The sequence below is a fragment of the Heloderma suspectum genome, chromosome 1, assembly GCF_057233095.1.
Source record: "Heloderma suspectum isolate Gila_16-S chromosome 1, 16-S_ref, whole genome shotgun sequence".
Lineage (NCBI taxonomy): Eukaryota > Metazoa > Chordata > Lepidosauria > Squamata > Helodermatidae > Heloderma > Heloderma suspectum.
Genome location: NC_139458.1, coordinates 186102764 through 186115139, shown reverse-complemented (window position 1 = coordinate 186115139; position 12376 = coordinate 186102764). Strand labels below are relative to the sequence as shown.

General features: G+C 46.6%; 1 protein-coding gene across 1 annotated transcript in view; it reads right to left on the bottom strand.

Annotated features, from left to right (window-relative positions):
* MYO3B (myosin IIIB) overlaps positions 1–12376 on the bottom strand; it is a 331093-nt gene that overhangs the window by 296739 nt on the left and 21978 nt on the right. Inside the window, exon 4 of the mRNA XM_084805223.1 lies at positions 120–265. Within this exon, the coding sequence (XP_084661349.1) occupies positions 120–265 (146 nt within the window). The remainder of the gene's footprint in view (positions 1–119; positions 266–12376) is intronic.

The window sequence follows — 12376 nt, the reverse complement described above, 5'->3', positions numbered from 1 at the left end:
CAGTGAGGGTACCTTATGATGTAATGATGTATCAAATAATAAGTATTTTCACTGTCAAAATGCTACTGTTTCTGAGCAACGTACTAGTAGTAAGCTAAGAGAGCCACCTAGTGCCATACCTTGGGATTTTAAAAAGCGTTTTCACTGGATGCATGTCGAATAAAGGCGGATCTCCATCACCCAGTTCAATAGCTGTGATCCCAAGGGACCATACGTCGCAGCGAGCATCATAGGAGTAATCATACTGTTGTTCACAAGCAATAACCTACCCGTTTTAAAAAACAAACAAACAAGAAAGACACCACGTTAACTTTCTCAGTCAGTAATTCCCTCACTGTCGGTTCACATTCAGATCCACCACTCACATTCCATTAATCTTTTTCTGCCTCATTTATACTTGCAAGTTGTAGTGCCTATCTAACAGTCTTAATTTTTAATGTGGCCCACATAATGTGGTACAAAGAATTACATTCCTGATGTTGAACGTTGCACAAGAATTAGGGTCTCTGAAATATGTCCTATAGCAATTCCTTCCTTCCTTCCTGTTTGTCTGTCTGTCTGTCTTAATAATACTTATATACTATTTAATATAATTAAGTTTCTAAGTGTATATATTAAATTTTAACATATACATATTAAACATCACATTTACAATACACTATTAAAAACAATTTTAACTACAATAACAATAAAAGCAATACAAGGAATAGTAAGATGGAGCAGCATATGATTAATTGCAATTAAAGCCGGAGAAAGCCTGGGTGTACAAGTGTGTTTTCAGGAAGTGTTTATAACACACCACATGTTCTGCCACCTGAACTGCAAGGGGGAGGGCGTTCCAGAGTGTGGGGGTCACCACCGAGAAGGCCCACCGTTGAGATATTTTGTGGCCACATTCTGTTGTTCACAGAACAACCAGCCAGGCCTCCTCTGAAGATCTTAAAGGTTGACTGGGTATATATAGGGAAAGGAGGTCCCAGGTTGTTTAGGGCTTTGTGTGTTTACAATATAACCTTGAACATGGCTCAGTAGCTAATAGGCAGCCAGTGCAGTTCTTTTAACACAGGTCTAAGGTGAGCATGACAGTGTGTCCCACTGAGCACCCTAGCTACTGCTTACTACACCAGCTGCAGTTTCCAAACCAGGCACAAGGGCAGCCCCACATAGAGTGCATTACACTAAGGTGTGTTACCGGCGTGTTTCTGAGCCCAATTTAATGTGCTGGTTTGGCCTTAAGTGGTTTGGGACCAAATTACTTAAAGGACCACTTTCGCCCATACCAGCTTGCCCACACTTTAAGATCAGCAAAAAAGGCCCTTCTCATCTGCCCATCTGTGAGGGCAGTTAGGTGGGTGACTACATGGGAGAGAGCCTTTTCTGCAGTGGCCCCAAACCTCTGGAATAAATTGCCATCTAAGGTCCACCAGCCCCATCATTGCAAGCTTTTAAGAGGCCCTGAAAACTTACTATTTTACTCTGGCCTTCCCTGATTATGTTTTATCGGACCAGGTTGTAGCTCCAGTTGTGTATTGTAAAGTTTATTTTATACTGGTGTTTTGTTTTTCAGAATGTTTGCTACTGTTGCTGTTTTTACTGGGGGCAGGGGAGTGTTTACTACCATATCAGTTTTTATTATGTGTTTTATAAATAAAATAAAAATAAGGTTACATGAGGTTACCAGTGCATGAACCACAGTGGCTAGGCTAGCCCCATCCAGGAGCGGTGCAGTTGACACAACAACCAAGGTTGGTAATGGGCATTCCAAGCAGCTGAGATCACCTGGTCCTCCAGTGACAAAGATGCATCTAGGAGCACACCCAAACTATGGACCTGTTCTTTCAGAGGGAGCGCAGGTAAGCAACCCAATTCCCAGACTTGGGAACCACCCGCCCATAGGGTCTCCATCTTTCAGGATTCAGCTTCACTTTATTGGCCTCATCCAGCCCACACCTGCATCCAGGCACCAGTTCAGAATGTGCACAGCCTCTCCTGACTCAAATGTTACAGATAAATAAAGCACCTTGCCCCAAATATCCAAATGACCACTCCCAATGGCTTCATACAACACTGTGGCCATCCACAGTGCCACACAGCTAAGGCACAGTCACCCAATGTTATTCTCTGGAACCAACACTGTATAAGAGTCGAACCATCATAAAATGGTGGCCCCAACCCCCAACTCATGGAGACGGTCCAGAAGGATACTGTAGTCAATGGTATCAAAAGCCGCTCAGAGACTGAAAAGGAGTAATAGGGTCACACTCCCCCTGTCTTTCTCCCAAAGAAGGTCATCCATCAGGGCAACCAATGCTGAAGCTGTCCCAAAATCAGACCTGAACCCAGGCCAGAATGGATTACGGTAGTCAGTTTTCTCCCAAGAACAACTGCAGCCAATCCCCACCACCCTTTCGAGCACCTTACTCAGAAACTGGGTATTTGTAACCAGACGATAGTTAGTATAGATCTCTGGATCCAGGGAAGGTTTTTTCAGGAGTGGTGCACCACCACCTCCTTCAAGACCACAGGGACCGCCCCATCACACAGTGAAGCATTTACCACTCCGATGCATCCAGGCAATCTTCCACAGCTAGCTTGAACAAGCTACGATGGGCAAGGGGCAAGGGGCAAGACAGCAGGTGGTGGGTCCTACAAGATGCAAGCATCTTGTCCACATCCTCAGGCTTCAGAAATTGAAACTGATCCCACAAAGCAGGACAAGACAATGCACTGGACATCTCAACAAATATTGTATTATTAGCAGTGTTCAAATCATCATGAAGGTGGGCAACTTTGTCCTTGAAAGTGCTTTGCGAACTTGTCACAGTAGCCTCCAAGGGCTCCAGTACTGGGTTCACTGGGGTAGATGACAGCAACTCCTGAATCACTCAGAAAAGCTCAGCTAGAAGGCTAAGCGAGGATGTGATGGGAACAGCAAAGTAAGCCTTCTTTGCCACCTTCACCACCGTGCAGTAGGCACAATTATGCGCTCTTACTCATGTTTGATCACCTTCATGACGAGTCTTACACCACTTGCGCTCCAGTCCTCCTCCCACTTCCATTGTTCAGAGCTCCCCAATAAACCAGGGAGCCATCCAAGCTCCGTGGTGCTGAACAGGGCACTCAGGAGTGGTCCTATCAATAGCCCATCACACCTCACCATTCCATAGCGCGACAAGGGCCTTGACAGAATAGCCAGCTCTGGCTACTGAAAAGTCCCTCAGAGACTTCAGGAATCCCTTGGATTCCATGAGTCTCTGGGGCTGGACTGTCTAAGTGGGTCTCCCAATGCTACAGGCCCAGACAACCATAGCGGCTTGCCTCCTGGCTCTCTGCCTGTCAAGCAAGCAAGCTGTAGCAATGATGAGAAGGAAGATGAGGAGCAAGACCAGCTGGTGACAATGGCGGTGAGAAGGTAGACTCATTGAGGGAGGGGGCCCATTGAAGGTATCTTGCCCAAGGGCCCTCCAAAACTTGGAGCCAATCCTGGCTGGTGCTGCCCAAGTTCCTCTGTCACCCTTGTACCGACACAATTTCCACTACTGCCACCAGTACTGCACCACCATTTTGAATGCAGCACAAATGTGCATGTTAAAAACACCGCTGTGGGAAAGCAAAGGCAGAGGCATTTTCACATCTGTTGGTGTGCAGCAATCGATCTGTACGTACAAAGAAGGAGGATGAAGAGCAGCAGTCGTCAGGGGACAGCAGGGGCAGTGACTAAGGGGCATCTGAAAATACAGATTGTAACTTGTGACATGATGTCACATAATTTCAGTGCTAAGAATGACTTATTCTGAAGTTCCATCCAGACTGGCAGTTTCCCACCAAAAACCAACCCACCCAACTTGGTTTCTATTTGCCTCTGAAAGTGTTGTAGTAAACAGCAGCTGCCAGGGTGTGGGGGGATGAGTTTCAGCAGGAAACCAGCACAGGGGCCCGGTCTGAGTGGGAAGTGTTACAAAAATTGTGTTCTTTTCCCTGGTAGACTTTCCAATTTGTTTACCAAGAACGAGAGGAGGCAGAGATCTGGTCCAACACGATTTTATTCTGCAGAATAAGGCAACCCTTGGGACTAACGCTCCAACAAAGGTCACACTCAAGTGATGTGATCCAGTTATAGGGATGTACGAAAGTCACTTACCTGTGATGAAATTTCATTCGTGGGGAAGAGGCGCTCCGTCCCTCCCCCCAAAATTCTGGCCGGGGGGGAGGCGTCCCATCCCTCTCCCCCAAAATTCTGGCTGGGGGGGGAGGCGCCCCACCCCTCCCCCCCAAAATTCTGGCCAGGGGGGATGCGCCCCGTCCCTCCCGCCGCGAATCCTGCCGGCCGGGTCTGCAAATGGCGGCGGCCGTAGCCGCCGCCGTCTGCGTCCCTGCAGTCAGCCATGATAGGCTACGTAAATGTTTACGTAGCCTATCACAGCTGAGTTAAAAAAAACCAAACGTGCGTACGCAAATGGCGGCGCCCATGGGCACCGCCATTTGCGTTCCTTATTTTGGCACGTGTAGTCTACGTAAACATTTACGTAGACTACGGCGAAAATAAGGGGAACGCTATTTGCGTTCCCCTTATTTTCGCCATAGTCTACGTAAATGTTTACGTAGACTACACGTGCCAAAATAAGGAACGCAAATGGTGGCGCCCATGGGCGCCGCCATTTGCGTACGCGCGGTTTTTTGTTTTTTAACTCAGCCACGATAGGCTACGTAAACATTTACGTAGCCTATCACGGTATTTTTTAAAAATCTAGCCGTGATAGGCTACGTAAATCTTTACGTAGCCTATCACGTTTTGTTTTTTTTTAACTTGGAAATGGCGGCGGCGGCAGCCGGTCGGAAGACCGGCCGCCACAGCCACCGAACCACAGCCACCGCCGCCAGGGACATTCGCACAAGGTAAGACCTATCCCGGGGGGGCGGGGGGGCAGACCGTTTCGCCACCGATTTCGGGGGGCCGAATGCGCTGGCATTCGGCCTCCCCGAGATTCGTGGCGAAATTCTCTGACATCCCTAGATCCAGAGGCTTATATACACAAGTCTCTGGGGGCTGCCTTACGCCTGCTCTCTACCACGTCCTTTGTCTAGCTGAAAGGGCGACAGGAAACAGACAACACCTTTTACATACTCAGGCATGCGTAGAGAGAGGCAGAAGAGAGATAGTTGTGTACTACGTAAACACATTCTTGGCATCCCTGAGTCTCTGATAAGGCACTGTGTCTTTGTTTAGCATGGCAATCTCACACAGAGGTAGAATAGACATAGCCTAGCTTATAAAATCATGGGATAACAGACATATTACAACTGAAATTTCTATAACAGAAGCATGTTCTGGACTTGGGCCCCATGACAGCTTTTTCTCCAAAATAAAAGTGGCCAGTTTAAGCATGCTTTTTAAAAAGCATTAATAATGTAACATCGTGCACAGAGTTTTGGGCCCTGATCCTCTCAGTTTGTAGTTTTATGCTTATCTAAAATACTAACAATACTGAATGAATTCTTACTTAGCGCCTAGAGTGTCAAGTCTGGATGTGGAACATCCAGGTTCAGATCCCCACTTGGCTATGTAGCTTCTGCGTAGCCTAGGGCAAACAAGCTCTATAACTTTTGGTAAGGATGGGTCATAAGGTTTAAACATTTACAAGCCATGTTCTCTGCCACAAAAATGGCACCCATACAAAACAAAAAGACTCTAGAATGAGAAACAGACAAGTGGGACCTGCAAGAAAATATTGCATTATGCAGTGCTCCTGTTCAGGGTTCCAGCCAGCCAACCATGCTTCCCCCAACCTCGCCCCAGGATATGCCATTCAATTCCCTCACTTTCAGTTTTCTACTTTCTCCCCCACCCTCCCAACATTCAGTCAGCATTTTCTGCCCACTGAGAATGTAAAGTCCTCATCTGGCTGTTTTCAGGGTTTCCCCAAGTGGGGTGGGTGGGGGGTTCTTAAGGTTTTTTTTTTCTCTGCAAGCCTGCTGATACTTCCCTCTTGTGCACGGATGGTGCCATTTCGGCTACATGAGGATTCACATTCAGAAAATTGAGTTTGCTAGTAGAATACTTGACAGAGGAACTAGAGATCAAATTGCCAACATGCAATGGATCATGGAGAAAGCAAGAGAATCGCAGAAAAATGTCTATTTCTGCTTCATTGACTATGCTAAAGCCTTTGATTGTGTGGATCACAACAAACTGTGGCAAATTCTGAAAGTGATGGGAATACCAGACCACCTTACCTGTCTCTTGAGACACCTGTACGAGGGTCAAGAAGCAACAGTAAGAACCAGACATGGAACAACCGAGTGGTTCAAAATTGGGAAAGGAGTACGACAAGGCTGCATATTGTCGCCCTGCTTATTTAATTTATATGCAGAGTACATCATGAGAAACGCCGGGTTGGATGAATCACAGGTCGGAATTAAGATTGCTGGGAGAATTATCAACAACCTCAGATACGCAGATGATACCACCCTAATGGCAGAAAGCGAAGAGGATCTCAAGAGCCTCTTGTTGAGGGTGAAAGAGGAGAGTGCAAAAGCTGGTTTGAAACTCAACATTAAAAAAACTCAGATCATGGCATCTGGCCCTATCACTTCCTGGCATATAGAAGGGGAAGAAATGGAAGCAGTGACAGATTTTACTTTCTTGGGCTCCAAGATCACCACAGATGGTGACTATAGCCATGAAATTAAAAGATGCTTGCTCCTTGGGAGGAAAGCTATGGCAAACCTAGACAGCATAGTAAGAAGCAGAGACATCACCTTGCCGACAAAGATTCATATAATCAAAGCTATGGTTTTCCCAGTAGCAACATATGGCTGTGAGAGCTATAGGGAAGGTTGAGTGCCGAAGAATTGATGCCTTCGAACTGTGGTGCTGGAGAAGACTCTTATGAGTCCCCTGGACTGCAAAGAGGTCAGATCAGTCAATCCTAAAGGAAATCAACCCTGACTGTTCATTGGAAGGACGGATACTGAAGCTGAAGCTCAAATATTTTGGCCACCTAATGCGAAGAGAAAAGTCACTGGAAAAGACCCTGATACTGGGAAAGATTGAAAGCAAAAGGAGAAGGGGACGGCAGGGGATGAAATGGCTAGATAGCATCACCGATGCAATGAATATGGACTTGAGCACACTCCGGGAGAGAGAGGAGGACAGGAAGGCCTGGCATGCTATGGTCCATGGGGTCACGAAGAGTCGGACATGACTTAACAACTGAACACAAAGTAGAATACAGGATAAATCAACCTAAATAAAACAACAGTCATGAAAACAACCAATCTATAAGACAGAAACAGGACAGCAAATCTAAAAACTAAAAAAACTAAATCCACAACCAAATTAATATAGCCACAGTTTAAAAGTCTTCCTTTTAGCCAGTGGGAACCATGCCTTATGGAAAAAGCCAGGTCTTTCCTTTTGCACAGAAAAACCAGGCACTGGATAATCCCACTAGGAAGGGTATTTTATAGTGTGGGCACCACCATGGAGAAATCCTGGCCCCACAGTCCTCACAGAGGAGGAAGAAATACAGAGCAGAGCCTTGAGGTAAAATGGGGAGGGGCATACAGGAGGAAATGCTCCCTGATGGTTGGTTGGGGCCAGCTGAAGGTTAGGGTTTGTTAAGCTGCATTGAAAAGTGGGGCTATGTACAGTGCTGGCCGGATCATTAGGCAAGGGGAGGTGGCCCCACTCAGGCAGCAGATGCTTGGAGGACAGAACTGTGTGTGCCATACAGCTGGCCCTGAACCCCCTAAGCTAACCTGCTGCCTTCAGTTGCAGTGGGAGATGCTGTCCCATTGCCAGCGTTGAGGTAAGATTCAACTGCCAGTCCGTTTGGCATCTGTATGTTGAATGTGTGTGTTTGGGGAGTGGGGGGAAGAATGATGCAATCTTGTCCTTTGCCCCAGACAAAAAAAATGTTTTGGCTATGCATAAGCCTGAGCATATCTCAGTGTTTTTTCAAGGAAAGTGATAGTAGGTCAAAATTCGACAACAGTTTTCATATCCAAAATTCATTGGAAATCTATCAACTTGGATACAGAAATCAATTTTTTTACCATCAGATATCCCTTTCAGTGATTTCATGTTCTAGAACAAAAAACAAAGGCACATAAGTTCTGTATGTGTGAATCAAGAGAAGACAGAGGTGCTATTGGTCAGTAGAAAGCCTGGCTCAGGGACTGGGATTCATCTTGTTCTGGATGGGGTCGCACTCCCCTGAAGGACCAAGTTCGCAGAGCGGGGGTGCTCCTGGGTCCTACACTGTCCTTGGATCTTCAGGTGTCAGCAGCAGTGAGGAGTGCGTTTGCACAACTACATCTAGTTCACCAGCTGCAACTGTTCCTGAGTCCGTCTGATCTAGCAATATTATCCATGCTTTGGTTCCATCATGGTTAGATTATTGCAACGCGCTCTATCCTTCAAGATGGACTATTCTTGAAGAGCATGCAGAAGCTCCAATTGGTGCAAATGCAGCAGCTAGGCTCCTAACTGATGCACGGTATCCTGAACATATCACCCCAACACTCGAAGATCTGCACTGGTTTCCAGTTGTTTTCCAGGCTCAATTTAAGGTTTTTGTGTTAACCCTTAAAGCTCTAAATGGCTTAGAGCCTGGCTATCTGAGGCTGTCTCAGTATGAACCTGCTCAAGTTATTAAGATCAGCAGGAGAGGCCCGTTTGAAGACACCTTTGCTTGAGGAGGCCTGTTTGTTGGAGACGTGGGAAAGGGCTTTCTTCTGTGTTGCTCCCAAACTCTGGAACATACTCCCTGTGGAGTTACAACTAGTCCCCGCTCTCTCTACATTTAGGAAGGGGGTCAAGACACATCTTTTTAACCTGGGTTTTTAAATTGTCCTTATTGTTTTTAATGTTGCTTTCAATGTTTTACTATGTTTGTATTTAATATTTATGTTTTGAACTCGTTGTAAACTGCTTTGGTCGATCCCAGGAAGGTGGTATAGAAATACCATCAATCAATCAATAAATTATCTTGCTCCAGCTCCAATAGATATCAGCTTTGCACGGACTAATGACTGGCCATGAGGAGAAACTGGAAATTAGCATATAAACTGACACACACAAAAAGAAGAAATAGGCACCGCTTAGGTGCAAAGTGCAGAGAATCAGTATGCTTTGTATGACTGAAATCCCAATGAGGATAGCTGCAAAGTGAAGAAAACACATGATCATGCAACCACCCATTTAAAGATCTTCTGCTGTAATGAATAGTAAAGCTACTCTCACCTTTGGTCTCGGAATACACAGCAGCACTTGCATAAAAAGCATACCCCCAGGCATACAATGTATAACATGGAATGATTACGACTGTGGAGCGAGGCTAGCTGGAGACTTGCACCATACAATTAGTGCTGTTGACCCACCAAGCTGGAAGGAAGCTGGAGTGTAAAGGGTTGAACCGCCTGGCGGAAAGCTACTGATGTATCTAGCTAAGCAGTTTATGAGATATGCCAGCGTTATGCTGGAAACGGATCAGTGTATATCTACACATGCACAGAGAGAGCCCTAAATATGGCACAATACTCTTACCCTTCTCCAAGGAGAGCAAAACAACTAGCCAAGTTAAGCAAATCAAGTGCACCATCTAAATTTCTTGGTTTTGTATATTGCACAGGCTTTCTTCACACAGAGCTTTTATCCTGTGATTGAGATTGCTCCTTCACGGAAGTTTGCGGTCTCTTTACATGACGCCCTGACCCTGCCGTGACCCTTCTGCACTAAATGTCCTTTGTTCTGTTTTTAAATAGATCGCAAATAATGATTACCCCATTTGTGTTCTGCTTGAGTTCCTTCCCTGAAAAGAGGAGAAGCGGCAAGAAAAGGAGCAAGATCAGTGAAAGATAATGGAAGACTCAGATATGGAGAGAAGGAGGGGGAAAAGGGAGGGAAGAAAGGAAGCGGATGAAAAAGGGAGTCCTTATGTTGCATTTAAAACAGAAGCAGGAAGCCATGTTTTAAATGCAGGGTTTTAGGCTGGTGTAGAGATGCCCACAGTCTGTTTAATTAAATGCACTCACAGTACCAAGACAAGTTTGTGTGTGTGTGTGTACACGTGTACACACACACACATACACACACACATACACACACACATACACACACAATAGGGCCACTGAATTGCATCCCACCATTATAATCAGAAAAGACTGGGTTTGGATGACACATTAACCCACAATGGTTTATTTGCCCAAGTAACCCATGGTGAGTGAGCATGTTGTCTGTGCGCTGTTTTGTCACCCACCACCAGTGGCTTATTTACCCAAAATGAGCCACCTTGGGAACCCACGCTCTGCAGACTTACGATGGGTTAACTCGTCATCTGTAAGCCCATCAGGGGCAAAGGTCACCCGCCAGCAAGCTGCTTGGCAAGAGCGGCAGAAACCCCTGCCACTCGTGTTCAGCAGGGCTGTGATTGTCATTCACGATCACGCCCAAACCATTGCCCATGCCCCCCTTCCTGGCTGCAGTCGGGGTCATGTCCCTTTTGTTTATGTTTGTGCAAAAAACGGACCGGGAATCTTGTCCACACTTCCACACAATTTTTCTCATGTTCACAAATGGGGACATTTGTGCACATGGGAAAAATTGTTACTTTTTTTCTTCAGTTTTGCCGTCCTGTGCAGGTGTGCACCAGCGGGAAACTGATACTTGGTCCCCCCCCCCCCGCACCCTTGCATGTAGCCAAAACATGCAGGGATGCAGGCAGGGAGAGCCAGTATCTAATCCCTGTTGCTATTGCTGCCTCACCATCGGTTTTGACAGCTGTAAAAAATGCCAGCTGTCAAAAGCAAGCTAGAGACAGCCATTGCTGCAGGGAGCTGGGAAAGTGCTCCGTTTCTTCTGTGAAAGTGTGGGGGTGCCAGGCACTGGGAGTGGTGGGTGCGGGTACAACAATTTTTTTAATGTCTTTGTTCTGTACTTGTGCAAGAACAGAATGAAGACATTAAACAAAATATGGAAAGGAGGGGCGGGGGGAGTGGGTGCCCTGGCAGAGGTGTGTCCCCACACCCCGGCATGAAGAGCGATCATGCTGGGAAGTGGGTGTTTCATGCTGGGTGTTTCAGAGTGGGGTGGAAGAAAACAGAGGGGCCCTTCACCACCCTGCTCTGAAACAACCACTTCCAGCTGGCTCACCATTTGTGCTGGGGTGGGGGGACACCCCAAGCTCCCCCCAGTAGGGCACCCATTCCTGCCCCAACCCCAGTCCTCCCCCCTCCCCCAAAGCTTTTTCCCAATGGTCAGGGGAAAGGTTTTTGTTCACAGCTTGAGTTTTAAAAATCAACCCACCCTCACCCCCAAGGCTCCCCCGCCTGCCCCCCTGCATGTTTGGGCAACATGCAGGGGGACAAGGGGGGGCAAGCCAGTATCCATTGGTTTCCTGCTGGTGTGCACCTGCGCAGGACAGGGAAACTGAAGAAAAAAAATTAACCATTTTCCCCATGTGCACAATGGGAAGCCAGTTGACAACCAACTGTAAATAACTGAGGCCTACAATTATTTCCGAGTCCTGCACTGCACAGTTAAAGACAGGTTTTATTTCAGGAAATAACCTAACTTTAGGGAATATATCACTATTGGACTCCCTTCCCTCAATATTATTTTCTTGTTCAGAGACTTAATTTAAACCATTTACTCATTTGGATGTTGGTCCCCCCGCCCCGCTTCCCTATTAAATAAATTCTAGTTCTTCTTTTATAAGTTGGTCCTTGGGCCTGTCCTCTCCCCCCACACACACACAGACACCTACTTTCAGGGAACAGGGTTTCTAGTGGGCTGGAGGTACTCCGCTACTTTAGGGTCAGCATCATTCTCCCTCATCCACTACTGTATGCATGAACCCAGGCCCCAGCAGTGCTTCCAAATGAATCCCACTTTTCCTACCAGGAATGCTGTGGGGTGGTGGAAACTGTGGGATCTGGGTTCATGCATACAGCAGTGGATGAGGGAGAAAGATTTCGCCCTCATCTGCTTTCCAAACCCAGGACCCGCACTCCTACCGCTGCAAAAATTTGTCAGTCTGGAAGCAGAAATAACCACCAGTTAGCCACTAAAATTTGGAGGCAAATTTCACTACGTGCTTAAAAAGAGCAAATTCAGGTTGGAAACAAGCTAAATTTGCCCTTTTAAACAATCCATGGCAGTTTGCTGCCAAATTTTGAGAGCAAATCAGTTATTTTCTTTGCCACTTCATAGTGTGGCAGGGGCAATTTCAGCAGTGGGGCTGGGGCTGCAGAAGGACTGTATGCAGCCCATGGCCCACGTGTTTCCCACCGCTGTTCTAGATTGATGTCTCAGTCTGTGCATTTTGAATACAAAGCCACCCTAGTGTATCCATCATAGCTTGTCTTTTAGTGT